At 37.4% G+C, this 26,147-nt stretch overlaps 1 protein-coding gene across 6 annotated transcripts in view; it reads right to left on the reverse strand.

The window, feature by feature from the left end:
• Nucleotides 1-3,001: 3,001 nt before the first annotated feature.
• The window catches only part of LRCH2 (leucine rich repeats and calponin homology domain containing 2), a 105,533-nt gene continuing 82,387 nt past the window's right edge, over nt 3,002-26,147 (reverse strand). For 4 of the 6 annotated variants that reach the window (XM_032331233.1, XM_032331232.1, XM_032331235.1 and 1 more), the window contains 5 exons: nt 24,691-24,748; nt 23,819-23,931; nt 23,499-23,636; nt 23,267-23,344; nt 3,002-3,906 (listed from right to left, as the gene is read on the reverse strand). In XM_032331233.1, coding sequence (XP_032187124.1) covers nt 3,787-3,906; nt 23,267-23,344; nt 23,499-23,636; nt 23,819-23,931; nt 24,691-24,748 — 507 coding nt within the window. In that variant the 3' untranslated portion in view covers nt 3,002-3,786. Of the gene's footprint in view, nt 3,907-23,266; nt 23,345-23,498; nt 23,637-23,818; nt 23,932-24,325; nt 24,500-24,690; nt 24,749-26,147 lie in introns of those variants that run through there. The other 2 variants (XM_032331238.1, XM_032331236.1) reach the window with 1 other exon arrangement.

Below are 26,147 nucleotides of genomic sequence, written 5' to 3' on the forward strand. Positions count from 1 at the left end.
AGGACTCTACTTTGCTAAAACCGCTAGAGCCTTGCATAAAACACAAACACACACTGTGGAAATTCCAAGCTATTTAAACAAAATAAGCATAGGGATTTCTTTCATTTTAAAATGCAGAAACAGGAGACATTATGCCTTAAGGACCAGAAGATATCTATAGGCATTTCCAAATTAATTCAATATACAGCAATGTATCAAAGGGATCCCAGTCCCTCAGAGCACTCTGGATGCTGAGATAGGTTCCTAAGAACCTTAGAACCCACCCTTGAACTGTTGAATCAATTGATATTTAGTCAAAAAGGTCACTAGGTGATCCATATGCATATTAAAGTATAAGAATCACTGTCCTACAGCAGAATTTTAATTATTACTTCATAAATTATACAGTATTGTTTTTTATTTTTTTGCATTAGAAGTGAATGAGCTTAGTACATTCCATGTACAACATCAAAATTTACTAAAACGAATACAGACAATTCAAAATTCTATGATAAACTTAGAGTACTTTTCAAACAACTTATGCCAAATATTTACTTTAAGTACTTCTTTAAATCTGAGAAGTTAGGGTGAGTAACTATAAAACAGGGGGCAATATAATCTTTAATGTTATTTACCTAAAACTTTCCACTTCTAGGATGAGTAACAATTATGAATAAATGATAGTCATTTTTAATAAAATACGTGGAATTTTTAACAACTAGGATTATTTAAAAATGAAAGATTATTTTTAAATAAAATTTCTTAAGGGTAATTCAATCATATGCCTCACACTAATTTGTATTACAGAATACAAATAATCACGATTTGACCTATCCTATCTTTTCTTTTATGTAAAGATTTATCTGACACATATATATAAAGAGTTTAACTTATGAAAATGTGATTTATTTTGTGAAGGTATCTTAGGAAACTATTGTGTTTTAAAGAAAACATTATCTACTGAAAATAGCATGATGTAAAGAGAATCTGGACTCTTAAACAACTTACGTGGAATATCCTCTTGAGGTCTATTTTTCCGTAGTAGAGAATATAGACACAAGCTACCAAAAACCTAGAAAAGATGGATGCTGTGATGTTGAGAGAAGAAATAGAGAGGGAGAAAAGAAATCTCAGACTTTAATTTTTTCATTCAACTTTATCCACAGTTTGCATCGGTAATATACATTTAGTGTTCCATTTATTTTTAAATGCATCAGAAAATCAATTATGATAGATCTGTGACCAATACAAAGATTTCTGAATTCTTCAAAAAATTCACTTATAAAAGTCAATAAACTAGCATTCTGTAGAGATCATTATTAAACAAATGGTAATGCATTTTTACTTATTTCAATTCTATCATATCCAACATCACTTCTTTCTTGTGCCATACAGTAATAAAATTTAGCAGATGTAGCTATCTACTACATTTCTTAGGGCCTAATAAAATATTTCAGTTTGATTATTTAACCCTCTTCAAATCACAAATCCAATTCAAATAATTATAATCATTCTTAACTCAATAATTGATGAAGTAAATATAAAAGAACCATAAGGACCATCTAGAATAAAATTTACACTTATTTAAAAACTAATAAAAGAAATACATTAGAGCCTTGGTAAAATGTTTCCTTGGGGACTATGCTGAGAAACTGACTTAGAGGCGGTGTTGCCTTCTGGCACTACAGTAAATAAACTAACATGATATAGACCTCAGATGGACCCATCTTAAATGGAATTTTGCTTTGCAGTAAAGAATGCTACAGTATGGTTCTGGTGTATTTTCCCTTTAAGGTAATAACTGACAAGTAAATGAAATGCAATAAGGAAGTGGCCTATAATTTCACTAATATTTCAATGATATGAAACAGGAAAATATCTGTGAAACAACTTCCAGGTTGATTAATAAGAGGACTTCTACAGCATGATAACTAAGAAAGGCATATGGATGATTGCTGTAGCTTTTACCGGTCACTTTATTTATAACATTGTCAAATTTCTACAACAAAAACTAACAACTTAAGATATTTATTTGCCATTTCTTACCTTTATTACCCAAGTTTTCACTAGGGAGATTGACTATGCCAATGAAGTTTTTTTTGTTTTTTTTGTTTTTTTAAGATCCAACTGAAAAATAGTAACTAATTAGCTCAAATATTTAAAGTAATAAATTACTAATAATTTAATTTTTAAACCTTACAGTCACAAGAAGCTTTAATTCTTTAAAAGCTCCAGTTTCACACTTGGGGAATGTAAAGAACACATCCATATTCTAACGCCAAAATTTAATTATATGGCTTCATGCCGACGGATCAAAAAAAGGTGAGTTGTTCCAAAACCAACCCTTACTATACCATTTGGCACACTAGTTTTTAACTTTTATATATGCCCTTTGAAATAACCAGGCCAACACTTTTAATAAGTTGCATCCATATTAAGAGGTAACAAGTGCAAATAATCACATATTTAAGATATGGTACTTGCTTGGCTACTACAAAAGTAATTATACTAAGGTTCTTCTATAGCAAACTGAGTTATTCATTACAGTAATGTTTTTGAAAAATTCTTGCACTACTACCAACATAAATGCATCCATCTTCAAATTAAACAAGGACTTTGTAACATAGTATACTTATGAAAATATTTATAGACTGTTCTGTGTTTAATTCAACATCTTATTAATTGAGGATCATAAGATTTACAGGATCCACAGAGGGCCAGATTTTAAATAAAAACCTATTCTTTAATTGCTGCTCTCTGAATCTGAATAAAATTAATGGCAGCATACTCACATAATGTTACTGAAAGTCAGGACATAAACCCAAACTTTGGCAGTTTTATCAAAATGTCCTTGATAATTAGTACTTTGCTACTTCTCAAAAACCTTACTGCTTTGTGTAACATTTTCAATACAGAAATAAAATACTCTTCAAATAATACATTTTAAAAGATGATTAAGTTTTGCAAAATTAAATAGCATAAATTAAGCATATTAACATTGGTTTTTTTTTGTTTTTTTTTTGACAACATGACATCATAACCAATTTAAGGAAAACTGCAATGGACTAAATAAAAAACCACAAATGTCACAATGTGAGGCACATTTAAATCCTCACATATTACTGACCTTACAAAATCTACTAAAATATTTTAAAGTTCCATTGATTCCATTAATACATAAAAAGAAACTGCAAAAATGCTTAAGACTATATAAGAGTCATCAATTACACAGGCACTTCACATGTAAACAATCTACAGTACAACTGAAAATATTTTGGCACCAACCTATAATACTAAAAGAATTTAATATAAAGCCAGAGTTCTGCATTTTCTACTCTTTTTTTTCTAGAAAACTAAGACCAAAGATTGAAGAAACTGTGTATAAACTAGAAGTGTATTAAATAACTCAAATATAGAATAGTTTTAAATCGGTAAAAAAATGATTACCTCATCCAGGTGTTTACTAGTATGCTATGATATAAAAAATTAAACATAAATGATTATTAAATCGAAACCACATTTTAAATTTAGTATCAATCTGGTTTTTGAAAAATAATCAAGGTTATCAACTGACTTAGTAAAAAGAGAATTTGAATTTATCAAAAACTCATATTAAGTTAATCCTGTCTCCCCCAAAAGAAGTTTGGGCAATTCAAATTTAATTTTTACGATTAAACGTGATTTTTTTAAACCTAAGTCTTGACCTAATTAAATTATTTTTGATTAGAGATTCTTATCATGAATTTGAGATATCTGAAATCACTTCAAATAAATGCAACTATACACTTATGATTTTGAAATGTTACATCAAGCTGTAGAAAGCTGAGATGCCTTGGTTGTAGGTAATTCAAGAAGAGCCTGAACTGTGACACCAACTTTCACAAGACCTCTCTCTTCCAAAATGTGATGAGGCAAACAGAGTCTTTCCTGAAAAACAAAATAAATGAAGTCAGAACATTTGGTTTTTAGTAGTGCAGTAAAGCCTAAACAAGTCAGAAATAGATTTTTAAAATGTTTCCTGTAAAACATCAAGTAAAAAGTACACCATTCTAGTTAAATTAAATTCTAATTTTTAAAATTGTCTTATTGAGGTGTAAATCACATATAACATTATATTGGTTTCAGGTATAAAATATAATGATTTGAAATATGTATATGGTATAATGCAAGATGATCATCACAGTAAGTCTAGAACCATCCATTACCATAAAAAGTTAACTTTTAGGATTTACTCTCTTGGCAACTCAAAGCTTATTCTACAATATCACTGACTATAATCACTATGTGGTACATTACTCCCATGACTTATTTATTTTATGACTGAAAGTTTGTACCTCTTGAGCCCCCATCACCTAATTTCACTTACTCTCCTCTAGCGAACACTATTCTATTCTCTGTATGTATAATGTACATTTTGTTTTTTTAGAATCCACATATAAGTGAAAACATACAGGATTTGTTTTTCTCTGTCTGACATAATTTGCTTATCATAGTTTCCTCAAGGTCCAACCATGTCACAAATGGCAAGACTTCATTCTTTTTATAGCTGAGTAATGTTCCAGTGTGTGTGTGTGTGTGTGACATCTGTATCCATTTTGACGGACACTTGGGTTGCTTCAGTATCTTGGCTACTGTAAATAATGCCACAGTGATCGCCGGGGTGTATATATTTCTTTGAATTGGTATTTTTGTTTTCTTTGGATAAATTTTCAGAAGTAGAATTGCTGGATCTTATGGTATTTCTATTTTTATTTTTTTTGAGGAAGCTGCATAGGATTTTCCATAGTGGCTATACCAATTTACATTCGCACCAACAGGGTATTAGAGTTCTCTTTTCTCCACATCCTCACCAACATTTTGTCTTTTTGACAGTCATTCTAACAGATGTGAGATGATATCCCATTGTTCTGCTTCTAAAATGGCTGTTTCAAAAGGTTTTAATGGTATGGGATTCTATTTTACAGGCTATATTTTGATCTGATTCACATAATAAGCAAATATTTTAAAGTGAGAGAGGCATGCTAGATGTTCCCTAAGCTCTCTCTCTCTTTTTAAAAAGATTTTATTTATTTATTCGTCAAAGAGAAAGAGAGGGAGAGAGAGAGCACAAGCAGAGAGTCGGGGGGAAGCAGGCTCCCTACTGAGCAAAGATCCCAGATGTAGGGCTCCCTGCTGAGCGGAGAGAGAAGCAGGCTCCTTGCTGAGCAAGGATCCAGATGCGGTACTCGATCCCAGAACCCTGGGACTGGGATCATGACCTGGACTGAGCCACCCAGGTGCTCCTCCCTAAGTTCTTATGTTGGAGTAGAAAAAGCACTACATTTCCAGTCAGGACATCTAAGGGCCATGTGATATGACGTACTAAAAGTAATAAAATTCCCTGAGACTCAGTTTCTTTATCCTGAAGTCAGGACTGTGTGAGAAACAAAGTGAATAGTCTGGTGGTAGAAGTGCTTTGTAAACTCCTCAGTCCTGTACAAAATTGGCTGCTCTGGTTCATTCATTGTACCAGTTCCGAGGTTCCATGGTCTCCATATGAAGAGATTCAGTACTTTTTTATCTTAAGGTTACTTCCCTCCAGCTGCTAGTGATGTTTTGTTGCTCCTTAGTTCCAGTAATCTAGAATTTGATAAGTAACAGCTACCTATTATAAGCACATCACGTGTCCTTTGATCTTCATAATTCTGTAAGAAAGGTTTAAAGCAACTTTGCATTAGGTGCTCATTAGCCTTCAATGATCCTACTCGAACATTACTTTTTTTTTTCTTTTTTGTAAGTAATATCTACTCCCAACGTGGGGCTCTAACTCACGGCTTCAGGATCAAGTGCCACATTCTCTACCAACGGAGCCAGCCAGGTACCCCTCTTCTAACATTCTTAATGTTTACAAGGGTTCTGTCTTTACCTCTTCTCTTTTATACTATATCCTCTCTTTGGTATTATCAAAGCTTTATCAAAACTCCAAGGGTTAACTGAAGGGTTTCATGCACTTGCATATCATCAAATAAATCTGGTAGCCATTTCTGAGTAAACAATGCAGTCCACTGCTTCAGGTGGAACACCCATTCATCTCAGGAAAATAGGCTAGTAATGGATAGAGTGAATGGCAAAAAGGCCATCTACAGGTCCCACCTGGTTTATAACCGTATTATACTTGGACAGCGAGTATTTTACAAATCTAGAAACATTATATATTTTTAAAGATTTTATTTATTTATGGGGCACCTGGGTGGCTCAGTGGGTTAAGCCTCTGCCTTCGGCTCAGGTCATGATCTCAGGGTCCTGGGATCAAGTCTCACATCTGGGTTCTCTGCTCAGCAGGGAGCCTGCTTCCCTCACCCCCTGCCTGCCTCTCTGTCTACTTGTGATCTCTGTCAAATAAAGAAATAAAATCTTAAAAAAAAAAAAAAAGATTTTATTTATTTATTTGAGAGAGGCGGGAGGCAGAGGGAAAAGGAGAGAAAGAATCCCAAACAGACCCCACTGAACAGGGATCCTCACGCAGGACTCGATCTCAGGTCTGAAATCATGACCTGAGCTGAAATCAAGAGTCAGATGTTTCACTGGCTGAGCCACCCAAGCACCCCAGAACATTATATATATTTTTTTAATCCACTGTTTTTTAAAAAGATTTTATTTTCGTTACTTGAGAAAGAGAGCAAGCAAGCACAAGTAGGGTAAGCAACAGGCAGAGGGAGAGGGAGACGCATAAACCATTCATGACCTGAGCCAAAGACAGATGCCTAACCGACTAAGACACCTAGGTGCCCCTAAATCCACTGTTTCTTGAAATGTGGAAAGCCTTGGCAAGACTGGGGTCCTATTTCCAAAAAGTAACAACTATATCCTCTACCCTGATGTCTTTCAAATCTTATTTCCTGCCACGATCTCTCACTGAGCTCTGGATACAAATCTGAACGTGATACAGCCAAATGGATGTTCAACAAACATCGAAATCAATGTGTCCACAACAGAATTATCCCATCACTAAATTAAATTTTCCTGTTACAATCTACACCTCAGTGAGTAATACACTATTCAATCTCTCTCAAAATAAAACTGGGGAGGAGTCAAGATGGCGGAGAAGTAGCAGGCTGAGACAACTTCAGCTAGCAGGAGATCAGCTAGATAGCTTATCTAAAGATTGAAAACACCTGCAAATCCATCAGCAGATCGAAGAGAAGGACAGCAATCCTAGAAACAGAAAAACAACCACTTTCTGAAAGGTAGGACTGGCGGAGAAGTGAATCCAAAGCGACGGAAAGATAGACCCCGGGGGAGGGGCCGGCTCCCGGCAAACGGCGGAGCAACGAAGCACAAAATCAGGACTTTTAAAAGTCTGTTCCACTGAGGGACATCGCTCCAGAGGCTAAACTGAGGTGAAGCCCACGCAGGGTCAGCGTGGCCTCGGGTCCTGCAGGGTCACAGAAGGATCAGGGGTGTCTGAGTGTCGCAGAGCTTGCGGATACTGGAACGGGAAAGCCGGCTACAGAGACAGAGCCGACAGTAAGCTCATAGCTCGGGGTTACCTTGAACCAGCTGCAGGCTTGGTGAGCTCGGAGCGCGGCTGGAGGTCAGGCAGACGGGAGTAACTGGGCGCTGTTCTCTGAGGGTGCACTGAGGAGTGGGGCCCCGGGCTATCTGCTCCTCCGGGCCAGAGACCAAGAGGCCGCCATTTGTATTCCCGTCCTCCAGAACACTACGGAAAGCACTCAATGAACAAAAGCTCCTGAAAGCAAACCCCATCGGATTACTCAGCCCGGCCCCTGGTAAGGGCGGTGCAATTCCGCCTGGGGCACAGACACTTGAGAATCACTACAACAGGCCCCTCCCCCAGAAGATCAACAAGAAATCCAGCCAAGACCAAGTTCACCTACCAAGGAGTGCGGGTTCAATACCAAGGAGAGCAGCAGAATTCCAGAGGAGGAGAAAGCAAAGCACGGAACTCATGGCTTTCTCCCTGTGAATTTTTAGCCTTGCAGTTAATTTTTTTCTTTTTCATTTTTTTTTTCTCTTCTTCTGCTAAAATTTTTTTTTAACTTTTACCCTTTTCTTTTTTAATGTTTTTAAACTAGTTTATCTAATATATACATTTTTATTTTTTTAAACTTTTCTTTATTCGTTTTATTTTTTTAATTCTTTTCTTTATTTTTTTTCCCTTTCTTTCTTTCTTTTTGAACCTCTTTTTATGCCCTTTCTCCCCCCTCACGATTTGGGATCTCTTCTAATTTGGTTAAAGTATATTTTAGTATTTTACTTGCTCCATCATATACTCTTATCTGGACAAAATGACAAGGCGGAAAAATTCACCACAAAAAAAAGAACAAGAGGCAGTACCGAAGGCTAGGGACCTAATCAATACAAACATTGGTAATATGTCAGATCTAGAGTTCAGAATGACAATTCTTAAGGTTCTAGACGGGCTCGAAAAAGGCATGGAAGATATTAGAGAAACCTTCTCGGGAGATATAAAAGCCCTTTCTGGAGGGATATTAAGGAGTCAATCCTATTTACAATTGCACCCAAAACTATAAGATACCTAGAAATAAACCTAACCAAAGAGGCTAAGAATCTATATTCAGAAAACTATAAAGTACTCATGAAAGAAATTGAGGAAGACACAAAGAAATGGAAAAATGTTCCATGCTCCTGGATTGGAAGAATAAATATTCTGAAAATGTCTTTGCTACCTAAATCAATCTACACATTTAATGCAATTCCCATCAAAGTATGATCCATCTTTTTCAAAGAAATGGAACAAATAATTCTAAAATTTATATGGAACCAAAAAAGACCTCGAATAGTCAAAGGAATATTGAAAAAAGAAAGCCAAAGTTGGTGGCATCACAATTGCGGACTTCAAGCTCTATTACAAAGCTGTCATGATCAAGAAAGCATGGTACTGGCACAAAAACAGGCACATAGATCAAGGGAACAGAATAGAGAGCCCAGAAATAGACCCTCAACTCTATGGTCAACTAATCTTCGACAAAGCAGGAAAGAATATCCAATGGAAAACAGCCAGCCTCTTCAATAAATGGTGTTGGGAAAATTGGACAGCCACATGCAGAAAAATGCAATTGGACCATTTCCTTACACCACACACAAAAATAGACTCAAAATGGATGAAGGACCTCAATGTGAGAAAGGAATCCATCAAAATCCTTGAGGAGAACACAGGCAGCAACCTCTTCGACCTCAGCCGCAGCAACTTCTTCCTAGGAACATCGCCAAAGGCAAGGGAAGCAAGGGCAAAAACAAACTATTGGGATTTCATCAAAATCAAAAGCTTTTGCACAGCAAAGGAAAGAGTTAACAAAACCAAAAGACAACTGACAGAATGGAAGAAGATATTTGCAAACGACATATCAGATAAAGGGCTAGTGTCCAAAATCTATAAAGAACTTATGAAACTCAACACCCAAAGAACAAATAATCCAATCAAGAAATGGGCAGAAGACATGAACAGACATTTCTGCAAAGAAGACATCCAGATGGCCAACAGACACATGAAAAAGTGCTCCACATCACTTGGCATCAGGGAAATGCAAATCAAAACCACAATGAGATATCACTTCACACCAGTCAGAATGGCTAAAATTAACAAGTCAGAAAATGACAGATGCTGGCGAGGATGTGGAGAAAGGGGAACCCTCCTACACTGTTGGTGGGAATGCAAGCTGGTGCAACCACTCTGGAAAACAGCTTGGAGGTTTCTCAAATTGTTGAAAATAGAACTACCCTACGACCCAGCAATTGCACTACTGGGTATTTACCCTAAAGATACAAACGTAGTGATCCGAAGGAGCACGTGCACCCAAATGTTTATAGCAGCAATGTCTACAATAGCCAAACTATGGAAAGAACCTAGATGTCCATCAACAGATGAATGGATCAAGAAGATGTGGTATATATACACAATGGAATACTATGCAGCCATCAAAAGAAATGAAATCTTGCCATTTGCGACAACGTGGATGGAACTAGAGCGTATCATGCTTAGCGAAATAAGTCAATCAGAGAAAGACAACTATCCTATGATCTTCCTGATAATGAGGAAGTGGTGATGCAACATGGAGGCTTAAGTGGGTAGGAGAGGAATAAATGAAACAAGATGGGATTGGGAGGGAGACAAACCATAAGTGACTCTTAATCTCACAAAACAAACTGAGGGTTGCTGGGGGGAGGGGGGTTAAGAGAAGGGGGGTGGGGTTATGGACATTGGAGAGGGTATGTGCTTTGGTGAGTGCTGTGAAGTATGTAAACCTGGAAATTCACCGACCTATACCCCTGGGGATAAAAATATATGTTTATAAAAAATAATATATGTTTAAGGGGCACCTGGGTGCCACAGTAGGTTAAAGCCTCTGCCTTCATTCAGGTCATGATCTCAGGGTCCTGGGATCGAGCCCCACGTCGGGCTCTCTGCTCAGCAAGGAGCCTGCTCCACCCGCCCATGCCTGTCTCTCTGCCTATCTGTGATCTCTGCCTGTCAAATAAATAAAATATTAAAAATAAATAAATAAAATAAATAAAAAATTTGAAAAATAAAACTGTGAATCATAATAATCTTTTTTTTCTTTTTTTAAAAGATTTTATTTATTTATTTGATATAGAGACAGTGAGAGAGGGAACACAAGCAGGGGGAGTGGGAGAGGGAGAAGCAGACTCCCTGCTGAGCAGGAAGCCCAACGAAGGGCTCGATCCCAGGACCCTGGGATCATGACCTGAGCCAAAGGCAGACACTAAACTACTGAGTCACCCAGGCGCCCCATCTTTTGTTCATAATAATCTTTTCTTTCCTAGTTATTCCCATAAACCATTCATCAAATACTACTGGTAATATCCCATTTATCAGAAGCATTCCCCAAAGCTCTTCTGATCTCCATTTTCACAACAGTATTCATCGCCCTCCTAATGTTATGCCTACTTATTCAAATAACCACTGAAATGTTAAAAAAGAAAATAAGGTTTCAAATCAACGACCTCAGCTTCCACCTTAGAACACAGAAAAAGAACAAATTAAACCAATGGGAAGCAGGAAGAAAGAACAAATGAAGTTGAGAGAGGAAGACAATAAAATAAAACCGGGGTCGGGGGGAATCAGTGAAACCAAACATTAGTTCACTGAAAAAATTTCTAAAAATTCAAAAACCTTGGGGCACCTGAGTGGCTCAGTGGGTTAAAGCCCCTGCCTTCAGCTCAGGTCATGATCTCAGGGTCCTGGGATCGAGCCCCGCATCGAGTTCTCTGTTCAGCAGGGAGCCTGCTTCCTCCTCTTTCTCTGCCTGTTTCTCTGCCTACTTGTGATCTCTGTCTGTCAAATAAATAAATAAAATCTTTAAAAAAAAAATTCATAAACCTCCAGCAAGGTTAATCAGCAAAAATAGAGGAACTACACAATTTACCAATATCAGGAATAAGAGAAGTAACATCTCAAGAGAGCCTACAAATATTAAGTTGACAATGAGGGTGATAAGGGAAATCTGTGCTGTAAGGTGGCCAACTAATCCAGCAGGGCAATCCCAGTCCTGGCCCCAGGATCATTCCGGGTTTTCCCTCCTGCCCTGCCTCCCACAAGTGCAAGAGTGCCACAGATGAGGAAGTTGAAGTATATAAAGTATGCTCTTTGTCCTATGAGAGAGAGAGACAGGGCAGGAGGAGCACACAGGGGATCACACAAGGAAAACAATTCCCTGAAGCCACCGACAGGAAAAAGGAGAGGGGCCAATTTTGGGGACTTCTTGCAATCAGCGGGACAAATACTGGAGTTTTACAGGTCTGCGACATGGCTGCTATAAAGGCCTGAGGGCTGTCGTGCTAATGTAGAGTACACAAGCAGCAGACTGTATAATCTGTGGTTCCCATTCTTGGGGCACATCTGGGAGAGGTGACATTGCCTCTTCAGGGACAAAGGAGCAGACAGGCATCATTTCCCTCCCCTGCCCTTCGGCATAGGTGCTAAGACACCTGATGAGGGCAACTAACCAGGACACTGGCCCTTTAGCACAATTTACTCCAAACCCCACAGTCCTGCACTCTGGTACATCTGCCTATCTCGGTCAAGCCTGCATCAATCCCAGCCCAGCAAGACCCTCCCCCAGAAGACCAGCACAGGTTCCCCTTTCCCCCCACATCTGGCCCCTACAGTTTGGAGGATTTAAACTCAGCTGACCTGGCTGGGATAGAGTCCAAAGTACACTGTGCTGCTCCAGGAAGGCAAGCAACCCAGATACAGTGTGAAAACACATAGGATACATGAGGGGAAATTGTTCACTCTTCCGGAAGGGCTTCTCTGACAGCAGCAAGCAAGAATTCACCTGTCTGGGGACAAAGGAGATGGCTAGTGCCATTTCATATCCTCACCCCACAGCATAAACTAACCTCAGTAAGCAGCACAATGCCAACAATTGCTGCCTAAATTGTTTATACCAAGCCCCCTTACCATGTGCTCTTCTGGTACTATTTTTCAAGGATAAGTGTGCCGAAGAACCCAGAGCAGCACAGGCCCCTCCCCCAGAAGACCAACAGAAACACCCCCATGCACCATATCTACTGACCAGAAAATTCTGCAAAGCTTCAGCTCTAGTGGAAGTAGAATCAGGTCTCTTTTAACAAGCAGACCAGAACACACCTAGTTAAAACGTGCCACACTCTGGCCAAGGTCCAAACATACGCCCCACTACAAGCAAGGAGAAACTCTGCAGAGGACTGATCTGGGGGATAGAGCAACCATAACATAGCAGACTGCATGCAGCATACACCAGAGACACTTCCTCAAGAGCCAGGCCATGGACATTTGACTTGTGCTTCATAAAGCCTTTAATCTCCAAAGCAGGAAAGATAATAGGCTTTCCTAACACAGAGAAAAGAGACCTAGACAAAATACGAAGATGGAAGAATTCATCACAAAAGAACGAACAGGGGCACCTGGGTGGCTCACCTGATTAAGCATCTGCCTTTGGCTCAGATCATGATCCCGGGGTCCTGGGATCAATCCCCACACTGGGCTCCCTACTCAGCTCAAGTCTACTTCTCCTTCTACCCTTCCCCCCTTTCATGATATCTCTCTTTCTCTTTCTCATATGTTCTCTCTGTCTGAAATAAAAAAAAGAAAAATCTTTAAAAAACAAAAGAATGAATAAGAAAAGGTCAGGGCCAAGGAGCTAATTGAAACAGATATTAAGTAATATGCCTGATCCAGAATATAAAGCAATAATCATAAGGATACTAGCTGGGTTTGAGAAAAGAATAGAAGATATCAAAGAGACCCTTACTGCAGAGGAAAGGAGCTTAAAACCAGTGAGGATGAAATGGAAGAAGCAGAGGAACAAACAAGTGATATATAAGACAGAATTATGGAAAATAATGAAGCTGACCAAAATAAGGTAAAAAGAAAAATCTTGGATCACAAAAGTATATTAAGGAAACTCGGTGACTCCATGAAATGTAATAACAATCATACCAAAGGAGTCTAAGAAGAAGAAGAGAGCAAAGGAGGGCAGAAGACTTGAGTAAATTATAGCTGAAAACTTCCCTAATCTGGGGAAGGAAATAGATCCGGGAGGCACAGAGAACTCCTATCGAAATCAACACAAGCAGGGTTGTCTGGGTAGCTCAAGCATCCAACTCTTGATTTCAGCTCAGATCATGATCTCAGTGTCATGAGATTGAGCCCATGTTGGGCTCCATGCTCAGTGCGGAGTTTGCTGGAGGTTCTATTCTGCTCCTTCTACCTACCCCTCAGGAGGATAAATAAATAAAATCCTTTAACAAAATCAATGAAAGCAAGCCAAAACCAAGCCAAATCATAGTTAAATTTGCAAAATATAAAGATAAAGTAAAAATCCTAATATCAGCAAGAAAAATGAAGTCCCTAACTTATAAGGGAAGACAAAATTAGCAGAAGATCTTTCCACAGAAACTTGGCAGGCCAGAAGAAAGTGGCATGATATATTCAAAGTGTTGAATGGAAAAAATCTGCAGCAAAGAATACTCTATCCAGCAAGGATATCAATCAAAATTGAAGGAGAGATAGAATTTCCTAGAAAAACAAAAACCAGGAGTAGGTGACCACTAAATCAGCCCTTCAAGAAATATTAAAGGGGACTCTCTGAGTAGGAAAGAAAGACAAAATGCAACAAAGACAACAAAGTAACAGAGAAAATCTCCAGAAACAATGACAAAACAGGTAATAAAATGGCACTAAATTCATATCTACCTTTAATTACTGTGAATTTAAATGGACTAAAAGCTCAAATCAAAAGACAGAGGGTGTCATAAGGGATAAAAGACAACGCCCACCTATATGTTGTCTACAGGAGACTCATTTTAAACCTAAAGACACCTACAGATTGAAATTGAGAGGATGGAGAAATACTGGCCAAGCTAATGGATGCAAAAAAGAAAACAGGAGTAGCAATACTTATATCAGAAAAACTAGATTTTAAACCGAAAACTGTAATATGAGATGAAGAAGGGCACTATATCATAATAAAGGGACCTATCGAACAAGATCTAACAATTATAAATATTTATGCCCCCACCTTGGGGGCAAAACAAAACAATAACAAACATAGAGGAATTCATTCGTAATAATACAATAATAGTAGGGAACTTTAATACCCCACTTACAGCAATAGACACATCATCTGAACAGAAACTCAACAAGGGAAAATGCCTTTGAATGACCCACTGGAACAGATGGACTTATCCAGAACATTTCATCCTAAAGAAGCAGAATACACATCCTTTTCAAGTGCACACTGGACATTCTCCAGAATAGATGATATAGTAGGTAACAAATCAGGCCTGAACAAGTATAAAAATATTGACATCAGGGCACGTGGGTGGCTGAGTGGGTTTAAGTTTCTGCCTTCAGCTCAGGTCATGATCCTAGGGTTCTAGGATGGAACCCTACATCGGACTCCCTACTCAGTGGGAGTCTGCTTCTCCCTCTGTCTGCTCCTTCCTCTGCTTGTTCTCTCTCGCTGACAAATAAAATCTTTAAAAAAAGGGAGAAAAGACACAAATAAAATCAGAAAGAGAAGAAATCACAACCAACACCACAAAAATACAGACAATTATAAAAGAATATTATAAAAATAATGTTCAAAAATGGGTAATCTGGGGGCGCCTGGGTGGCTCAGTGGGTTAAGCCGCTGCCTTCGGCTCAGGTCATGATCTCAGGGTCCTGGGATGGAGCCCCGCATCGGGCTCTCTGCTCAGCAGGGAGCCTGCTTCCTCCTCTCTCTCTCTCTGCCTGCCTCTCTGCCTACTTGTGATCTCTCTCTGTCAAATAAATAAATAAAATCTTAAAAAAAAAATGGGTAATCTGGAATAAATGGATAAATTTCTAGAAATATATCAACTCCCAAAACTGAAACAGGAAAAATTATAACACTTGAACAAACCACTAACCACCAAAGAAACTGAATCAGTTACCAAAATTCTCCCAACAAATAAAAGTCCTGGGCCAGTTGGCCTCACAGGCGAATTCTAACAAACATTTAAAGACTTAATACCTATTCTTTCAAAACTTTCAAAAAAGTTTTTTAAAAAAAACTTTCAAAATCATTCTACAAACCCAGCATTACCTTGATTCTAAAACCAGACTGAGACTCACATAAAAAGAGAACTACAAGCCAATGTTCCTGATGAAAAATTCTCAACAAAATACTAGCAAATCAATCCAACAGTACATTAAAAGAATCATTCAGGGGCGCCTGGGTGGTTCAGTGGATTAAAGCCTCTGCCTTCAGCTCAGGTCATGATCCCAGGGTCCTGGGATGAAGCCCCACATCGGGCTCTCTGCTCAGTGGGGAGCCTGCTTCCTCCTCTCTCTGACTGCCTCTCTGCCTACTTGTGATCTGTCTGTCAAATAAATAAATAAAAATCTTTAAAAAAAATTAAAAATAAAAATTTAAAAAAAAAAAAAAGAATCATTCACCAAGATCAAATGGGATTTATCCTTGGGTTGCAAGAGTGGTTCAATATTAGACAAATTAATCAACGTGATATACCACATTAATAAAAGGATAATAACTGTATGATCATGTCAATAGGTGTAGAAAAAACATTTGACAAAGTAAACTGTAAAACACTGATGAAAGAACTTGAATATGGCACAAGAAATGGAAAAGCAGTCCATGCTCATTGACTAGAAGAATAAATACTGTTAAAATGTCCATACCATCCAAAACGATCTACATCTTGAACGCAATCCCTATGAAAATAATACCAGTATTTTTCAGAGCTAGAATAAACAATCCTAACATCTGTATGGAACCAGAAAAGACCCCAAATAACTAAAGCAGTCCTGAAAAAAAAAGCAAAGCTGGAGGCATCACCATTCCAGACTTTAAAGATATATTACAGACCTGTATTGATTAAAACAATATGTTACTCACTCAAAAACAGAAACATAGACCAATGGAACAGAATAGAAAACCCAGAAAAGGACCTATAATTATATGGTCAACTAATCTTCAACAAAACAGGAAAGAATATCCAACAGAAAAAAGATAGTCTCTTCAGTAAATGGTGTTATGAAAACTGGACTGCAACATGCAAAGGAATGAAATGGGACTACTTTCTTACCCCAAACAGAAAAAAGAAATTCAAAATTAATAAAGACCTAAATGTGAGAGAGGAACCCATCAAAATCCTAGAGAACACAGTCAGTAACCTCTTTGACATTGGCTGTAGCAAATTCCTACCATATACGTGTCCTGAGGCAAGGGAAACAAAAGGAAAAAATAAACTATTGGGACTTTATCAAGATAAAAAGCTTCTGAAGAGTGAAGGAAACAAACAACAAAAGCAAAAGGCAGCCTTCAAAATGGGAGAAGATATTTTCAGGTGACCTATCTGATAAAAGGTTGGTATCCAAAATTTATAAAGAACTTAGAAAACTTACCCCCCAAAAATGTAATTCAGTTAAAAAATTGGCAGAAGACATGAGTAGACATTTCTCCAAAAATACACATGAAAAGATGCTCAAAATCACTCATCATTAAGGAAATGCAAATTAAAACCACAATGAGATATGACCTCACACCTGTCAGAATAGTTAAAATTAACAATACAGGATACAACAGATGTTGGAGAGGATGTAAAGAAAGGGGAACCCTCTTATACTGTTGCTGGGAATGCAAACTGGTGCAGCCACTCTGGAAAACAGCATGGAGATTACTCAAAAAGTTATTTTTTCATCAAGATAAAAAGCTTCTGCACAGTAAAGGAAAGTCAACAAAACAAAGAGGCAACGCACAGAATGAGAGAAGATATTCGGAAAGGATGCTACAAACAAAGAGCTGATATCCAAGATCTATAAAAAACTCCTCAAACTCAACACTCAAAAAACAGATAATCACGTCAAAAATGGGCAGAAGACATGAACAGACACTTCTCCAAAGAAGACATACAAATGGCTAACAGACACATGAAAACATGTTCATCATCATTAGCCATCAGGGAGATTCAAATCAAAACTACACTGAGATACCACCTTACACCAGGCAGAATGGCCAAAATCAACAAGACAGTAAACTCCAACAAGTGTTGGAGAGGATGTGGAGAAAGGGGAACCCTCTCACACTGTTGGTGGGAATGAAAGTTGGTGCAGCCATTTTGGAAAACAGTGTGGAGATTCCTTTAAAAAAATTAAAAATAGAGCTACCCTAGGACCCTACAATTGCACTACTGGCTATTTACCCCAAAGATACAGATGTAGTGAAAAGAAGGGCCATCTGTACGCCAGTGTTTAGAGCAGCAATGGCCACAATCACCAGACTGTGGAAAGAGCCAAGATGCCCTTCAAAAGATGAATGGATAAAGAAGATATGGTCCATATTACACCTCCATCAGAAAGGATGAATACCCAACTTTTGTGTCATCATGGATGGGACTGGAGGAGATTATACTGAGTGAAATAAGTCAAGCAGAGAAAGTCAATTACCATATGGTTTCACTTACTTGTGGGGCATAAGGAATAACATGGCAGACATTAGGAGAAGGAAGGGGAAAATGATGAGGGAGAATTGGAGGGGGAGATGTAGCATGAGAGACTGTGGACTCTGAGAAACAAATTGAGGGTTTTGGAAGGGAGTGGGGTAGAGGTATGGGTGAACTTGGTGGTGGGTATTAAGGACAGCATAGATTGCACGGAGCTACATGGTACATAAACAATGAATCTTGGGTGTGGTGCATAAACAATGAATCTTGGAACACTGAAAAAATAAAATTTAAAAAATAAATAAAGTTAAAAATAGTACTATCTTACAACCTACCAACTGCACTGCTAGATATTTACCCAAAGGATACAAAATACTGATTTGAAGGGATATATGTACCCTGATATTTATAACAGCATTATCAAAAATAGCCAAATTATGGACAGAGTCTGAACGTCCATCCATTGATGAATGGATAAAAAAGTGGTATACACAATGGAATATTAATCATAAAAAAGAATGAAATCTTGCCATTTGCAAGGACATAGATGGATCTAGTGAGTATCACAGTAAGCAAAATAAGTCAGTCATAGAAAGACAAATACCATATGATTTCACTCATATATGGAATTTAAGACACATAACAGATGAACAAAGGGGAAAAAGAGAGGGGCAAAACATAAAACTGAGTCTTAACTATAAAGAACACACTAAGGGCTGCTGGAGAGGAGGTGGACAGGGGGACTGGTATTAAGGAGGGCACATGTGATAAGCACTGGGTATTATATGTAAGTGATGAATCACTAAATACTACACCTGAAACTAATATTACACTGTATGTTAACTGACTGGAATTTAAATAAAAACTTGGAAGAAAAAGAATATTCTAAACTTAGATTGTTGTGACTCTTGCCCAAATCTGTGACTATACTACAAACCACTGAACTATATACTTTAAATCAGTGAAATTTACAGTATGTTAATTATATTTCAGTAATAATGTTTAAAAAAAAAAATCAATGTGTGTGCCCAGTCTCAGGTGTAAAAAAGAAGGATTACTATCCATATCATACAAACACAACTAAAATTTGATCACAGACCTAAATATAAAACTTAAGATTATAAAACTTCTAGAGGCGACTGGGTGGATCAGTCGGTTAAGCATCTGCCTTCGGCTCAGGTCATGATCTGGGCGTCTTGGGATCGAGCCCCACATTACAGTCCCTACTTGCAGGCAGTCTACTTCTTGCTCTCCCTCCCCTTCATGCTCTCTCTCACTCTCTCTATCAAATAAATAAATAAATCTTTTAAAAAAGATTATAAAACTTCTAGAAATAAACATAGGAGAAAATTTTTGTGACCCTGAGTTATGCAAGGATTTTTTGGTTTGAAACAAAAAGCAGAATTTTAAAAAATGATATATTTTACTTCAAAAAATATGTAACTTCTACCGTTTGAAAGATATTATAGGGGCGCCTGGGTGGCTCAGTCATTAAGCATCTGCCTTTGGCTCAGGTCGTGATCCCAGGGTCTTGGGATTGAGCCCCACATTGGGCTCCCTGCTTGGCGGTAAGCCTGCTTTCCCTCTCCCACTCCCCCTGCTTGTGTTCCTACTTTTGCTGTATCTCTATATGTCAAATAAATAAATAAAATCTTTTTTTTAAAGAAAGATATTATAATGAGAATGAAAAGACAAGCCAAAGACTAATGCTACAATATTTGTAATTCACACATCTGATAAAGGACTTTGTCCCTTCTTTGTAGAGAAATCTCAAACTCAATGATTCGAAGAAAACAACCCAATTAAAAAACAGACAAAAGATTAGAACATGTCATAAAAGAAGTCATACAAATGGCAAATAAGCTCTTGAAAAGATGATCAACATCATTAGTCTTCAAGGAAATGCAAATTAAAACCACACTGACAAACCAGTACATACCTATTAGAACAGCAGAAATTAAAAAAGAAAAAAACAACATTGACTATATTAAATACTGGTTGAAAATGTAGAGGAACTAGAACTCACACAGTGGTGATAGAATATAAAATGGTACAACCACTTTAGGAACCAGTTTTTTACTTTCTTATAATGTTAAGTACACACCTACTATCCATTCCCGTCTTTCCACTCCTGGATATCTACTCCAAATTAAAGAATGCATATATCTGGGGGTGCCTGGGTGGCTCAGTGGGTTAAGCTTCTGCATTCGACTCAGGGTCCTGGGATCAAGCCCCACATAGGGCTCTTTGCTCAGCAGGGAGCCTGTTTCCCCCTCTCTGTCTGCTTGCCTCTCTGCCTACTTGTGATCTCTGTCTGTCAAATACATAAAATCTTAAAAAAAAGAAAAAAAGAATGTATATATCTGAAGACTTATATATAAATGTTCATAGCTATCTTATTTGTGTAAGTGGTCCCCTAAAACTGGAAACAATTCAAATGGCTATCAACAGGTCAGTGGATCAACAAATTGTCATATAGTCATACAATGAAATACTGCTCAACAATAAAAAGGAATGACTTATTTATACATGCAACAACATTGATGATTCTTAAAAATAGTAATACTGACTGAAGAAAAGCCAGAAAACAATCATACATATTCTATTATTCCATTTATATAGAACATATATACAACTCTAGATAGAAAATGCAAACTAAACTATAATAACAGAAGACAGATTAGTGGTTATCTGGGGAAAAAAAAGATTGCAAAGGGACATAAAGAAAGTTTTGGGAGTAATGAACATGTTCATTATCTTGACTATGGTGATGATTTCACGGTGTATGCATGTCAAAACTTAAATTGTACACCTTTTCTGTATGTCAATTATACCTCAAAAAAGTTTTTAAAAATAAAAATTTAAAAATCTTAAAAGAAAAAAACCTAAATGAGACAACTAACTCTGTATTACCATTTCTAAGTTAGGGAAACAAATTGAAGCTAACTATTAAACTCTTCCCCCACTGCCAGCAGCTGGAGAATTTTGAAAATGGGAGTTGATAACTGGTCGTTTCATACTGCCTCTTATATTAACCTCAGTGGGGCACTAGCCCTTCCCTAAAACAAGCTAAAGAGAGATTAAGAGTATGCTAAGTAGAATAGTTTTCATAAGATCTTCCTAACTGATCCCCCTTGCCTATGGTACCAAGAAGGTATCTGGAGTTCCAATGTCTTTTCTTTCATGTAAAAGAACAGAAATAGAAAATATCCACATTAGAGGATATGTTCTGAAGTTAGACCACCTGGATTCATAGCTTGGCTTCACTGTTTATTAAAGATGTGACCTTGGACAAGTTCCCTAACTTCCCTTGCCTCAGTTTCCTCATTTTTAAAATGTGCATTCATTCAATGAATGTTTATTGAGAATGCCCCCCAAAACTCTTAAAAATGGTAAAACAGAGGGGCGCCTGGGTGGCTCAGTGAGTTAAGCCTCTGCTTTTGGCTCGGGTCATGATCTCGGGGTCCTGGAATTGAGCCCCGCATCGGGATCTCTGCTCAGCGGGGAGTATGCCACTCCCAGCCTGCCTCTCTGCCTACTTGTGATCTCTGTCTGTCAAATAAATAAAATCTTAAAAAAAAAAAAAAAAGATTCTCTAAAAAAACAAAAAATGGTAAAACAGAAAAATGAATATAATGCAATGAATATAATGCAACTAGAAAACAAACCTTTCTAATTTTTGTTTTCTTGATAGGAGATTGAGTACAAAAAAGAAAGAGTTAACATAAAAATATTTAAGAATTAAATTTTTTAGGGATGCCTGGTGGTTCAGCTGGTTAAGTATCTGCCTTCGGCTCAAGTTATGATCCCAGAGACCTGGGACCGAGTCCAGCATCCAGCTCCCTGCTCAGAAGGGAGCCTGTTTCTCCATCTGCTTGTGTGTGCTCTATCTCTCTGACAAATATATAAAATCTTCAAAAAAATTTTTTAATTACAATAAAAAGAATTAAAATTTTCAAACATCATGTCAGGGGCACCGAGTGTGTCAGTCGGTTAGCCATCTGCCTTCAGCTCAGGTCATGATCTCAGTATCCTGGGATCAAGACGCATCAGGGTCCCTGCTCAGTGGGGAACCAGCTTCTCCCTCTCCCTCTGCTCCTCCCCCTGCTCACTTTCTCTCTTGCTCTCGCTCTTTCAAATAAATAATAAATAAAATCTTAAAAAAATACATTAAAATATCATGTCACGCACAGAGATGTAATTAGAGGAGAACAGCGTGTAGTTTCCAAATTACACTGTAATTCAAGTGATTCTCTCTAAATAAATTACATTTATTCACTTGAGGAAAGAGGTCAAAGTGGAATTTGTAGACCAGACTATGATGACACGGGTAAAAAGAGCTAACCCAGCACAGATCAAGATTAAAGTATCAAACCAACACAATGTATAATAAAGTTATACAACATTATATGTCAATTATATCTCAATAAGAATAAATTTTTAAAAATAAAAAAGGGGAAAAAACATAACTATATTGTGATCTGTTAACAACACCATGTCCTCTCAACAGTCAATCATCTTGATGTTAGGCCTAAAATGTTTTCTAAAAAAGAAGTATTTTAATTATTAGTTTTCATTATACATTTACAATATCGCTTTGTTAATTTTATAATACTGCAACTATTACGTGAAACCTAAGCCAATTCCTACAAATTTCAGACAAATGTCCCATGAGATATTATGTGTTACTAAGATTTCAAATTTGACGTCTTAAATAAAGTTTAAAATGCAGTTAACAAGGGCACTTAGGTGGCTTAGATGGTTGTCTTCTGTTGGCTCAGGTCATGACCCTGGGGTCCTGGGATGGAGCCCCACGTTGGGCTCCCTACTCAGTGGAGAGTCTGCTTCTCCCTCTCCCTCTGCCCTCCCGCCCTGCTTAGTGCTCTCTCTCTCTGGCTCTATCTCAAATAAATAAATAAATAACCTCTTTTTTAAAATAAAATGCAATAACACTGCATGCAGATCTTCCCATCAAATTCTACCAATGGATTTACAAAGGAGTCCCAATGTCTCTCAGCAGGAGAAATGAAAGTAGCAATTACATCATAATCAAGTTTTAATACAGCCACTCTGTCAAGTTTACTCAATGATATGTACAATTACAGAACTTTTCCATACATGTAGCTGTTTTATAAATGCCTTTAAAAGCAGCTTAAACACATTCATTTCATAGCTGCTATGGTCAAAGCTGGAGCTCAGTAAAATGTACCAAGGGAACATATTCATTTTCATGTTCAGAAAGCATGATTCATCCGATTGTGAAGAAAAAGTCCAGTATGCACACAACAAAGTAACATTTAAGTGACAATTTTGTTAGAAAAATAATAGTTACCTGTGATACACCCAACTTTTTACAAGCATCAAGAAAATTTTCTACATTTCTTCGACATTTTGCCATGCTCAGTTTAGGCTGCAACGTTAAGAGGAAGAAGAAATATTACAAGCATACTTATACAGAAATTTATCAATAAAAAAATTAAATTTATTGAGGTATATTATTTAAAGATAGTCTCAAGAAACTCTATCTTCCTTTAGAGAACTGACAAACTATAGATAAAACTTACCACTGCTGGTGATGGCACGTGAATACTAGCTACAGAGCGTGGCCTTATGTGATTGGCTAAATGGCAAAGAACAACCCCATCCATCAGTGCAGCTCCAATGTCATCAGGCAAAATTACTTTTAACCTGGACTCGAGATTCTGTAAAGAAATGGGTATAAATCACAGATACTCTATGTAAATACATACGCTACATATTTATATTACTAATCGTTATATAATCCAAAATTTTAAAAACCTTGCGATAAAATTCAGGTATCTTGTTAATTTCCCAAGTTAAACCCATTTCTACAAAGCAGATCTATAAAGTCAAGCTCACTTACATTGCGAAGTTGTCGTATTTGCTCTCGTTCTTCCCTTAGATGTTCCATCTTTCTTCTCATTGTAAATCCTGGATCTGCTGCCCCATACTCCTGGCGAGATGAGCGGCTAAAAGCTATAAAAACAAAAATTTCCTAGCTTATCACAAGACTAATAGGAAGACTCAACCAGCGGTGGGAAAAGAGGCATGATAAAAAAGAAGCAGTACAAAACTACATAAAACAGTATTACTTATTAATACATTCTAAATATTTTTATAGAATTGAAATCTACTTATCTGCACAATTGAAAGCAACAGGGAATACAAGTGTAACGATTTCTACCACCTATCCATGTTCGTATTTAAACATATGTTATTAGAAACTTATGCTCCAGGTTAAAATAATTATTGAACATAAATCAGCCTTTATTATCTTTAAAGAAAAAGGAAATTATTCTTGAAGGTCAATACAGTTATTCAGGAATAAAAACTATAATTCAATACCTTGCCAAGTAACATGGATCCATTTTCTTTTGGGCTTGCCAAATGCGAAAAGATCCCTTTTTAAAACCACAATATAATGGAGTGCTATAATTTCAAACAGTGTTTGGTCTGCTGGCAGAGTGGTCATTCTAATAGCAGTCACAGTAGAGTAGAAATAAGACTGCAGTATATCTAAGGCAAAAAGCTGAGGTTTCAGGAGCTTGAAGGTAAAGAGGAAGAAAGAAATGGGGAATGGGAATTGGAAAGACAAATAAGGTTAAGAGAAAATTACTTTTAGGAGAGGGGAAAGAATCTATGTGTACTTAAAACTATGGAATCAATCCCACTTAAGCTGGAAAACTCTAGTTTCATATATAACCAAAAAATTTTATTTGCAGAATATATACTTACCTGATCTAGGCTTCAAGCCAAAAGGACCATGTGAAAAACCATCGGTTCTATCATATTCCTAAAAAAAAAAAAAAAGAAAAAGAAAAAGAAAGAAAGAAAGAAAAGAAAAGAAAACCACTTTTCTTTCAAAATAACCAAGATAGTTATTCATATCCATTAAATCTTTGAAGCATTTGTTTCTATATTTAGTGGAGTACAGAAAGACAAACTGCATTTCAATTCAAAATTATACATTTCACTTTTAAAAGGTCTACAAATATTTGCTAATTAATCTGACTACATAAGCTTTTAAATATTCTCTCTCATAGTAGAAGGAAAATAAAAATTACTGAATTATACAAAATAGGTACTGGGGTATCTGGGTGGCTCAATCAGTTAAGCATCTGCCTTCAGATCAGGTCATGATCCCAGGATCCTGGGATGGAGCCCCACATGGGGCTCCCTGCTCAGCAGGGACCCTGCTTCTTCCTCTACCCCTCCCCCTGCTTGTGCTCTCTCAGTCTCCTTTGTTGTTTCCCTCAAATAAATAAATAAAATCTTAACTAACTAACTAACTAAATAAAAAGGTATTATTTTTTGAATGAACAATGAGATCAAAGCCTCCACAAAGTGAAACAAGGTTCAGTGAAAAAATAAGTGAATTTAGCAACATTCACTCAGTTATCTATTTTTTTTTTAAAGATTTTATTTATTTATTTGACAGAGAGAGATCACAAGTAGGCAGAGAGAGAGGAGGAAGCAGGCTCCCTGCTGAGCAGAGAGCCCGATGCGGGACTCGATCCCAGGACCCTGAGATCACATGACCTGAGCCGAAGGCAGCGGCTTAAACCACTGAGCCACCCAGGCGCCCTCACTCAGTTATCTATTATGGACTTGACATTTAGTAGATAATATGAGGCAAACCTGCACATTCATACTAATAGGGGGTGACAGGTGACACACATGAGAAATTATCATCTCTTCTATTTGAATGAATTGTTTCGAAATACTTTCACATAGTGGTGTGGTGTGCTATGGAAAGAAATAGTATATTTTTAAAATCTGAGCTTGGAGTTAGAAAGCTTAGGCTAACTTTTGAGCAAAACATTCAATTTCTCAGGGTACCTGGGTGGTTCTGTCAGTTTGGCATCTGCCTTGGGCTCATATCAAGCTCCCTGCTCAGTGGGGATTCTATTTCTCCCTCTCCCTCTGACCCCTGCTTGTGCTCTATCTCAAATAAATAAATAAAATCTTTCAAGAAAAAATTAATTTCTCTGTGACTTTCTCCATGTTTAAGATGGAATGAAGATTAACTCAGATAACTAAAAGAAAGCACTTTGGAAATTGTACAGTGATAAGAAAACATAATTTCGGGGCGCTTAGGTGGCTCAGTGGTTTAAAGCCTCTGCCTTTGGCTCAGGTCATGATCTCAGGATCCTGGGATGGAGCCCTGCATGGGGGGGGGGGGGTCTCTGCTC

The sequence above is a fragment of the Mustela erminea genome, chromosome X, assembly GCF_009829155.1.
Source record: "Mustela erminea isolate mMusErm1 chromosome X, mMusErm1.Pri, whole genome shotgun sequence".
Classification (NCBI taxonomy): Eukaryota; Metazoa; Chordata; class Mammalia; order Carnivora; family Mustelidae; genus Mustela; species Mustela erminea.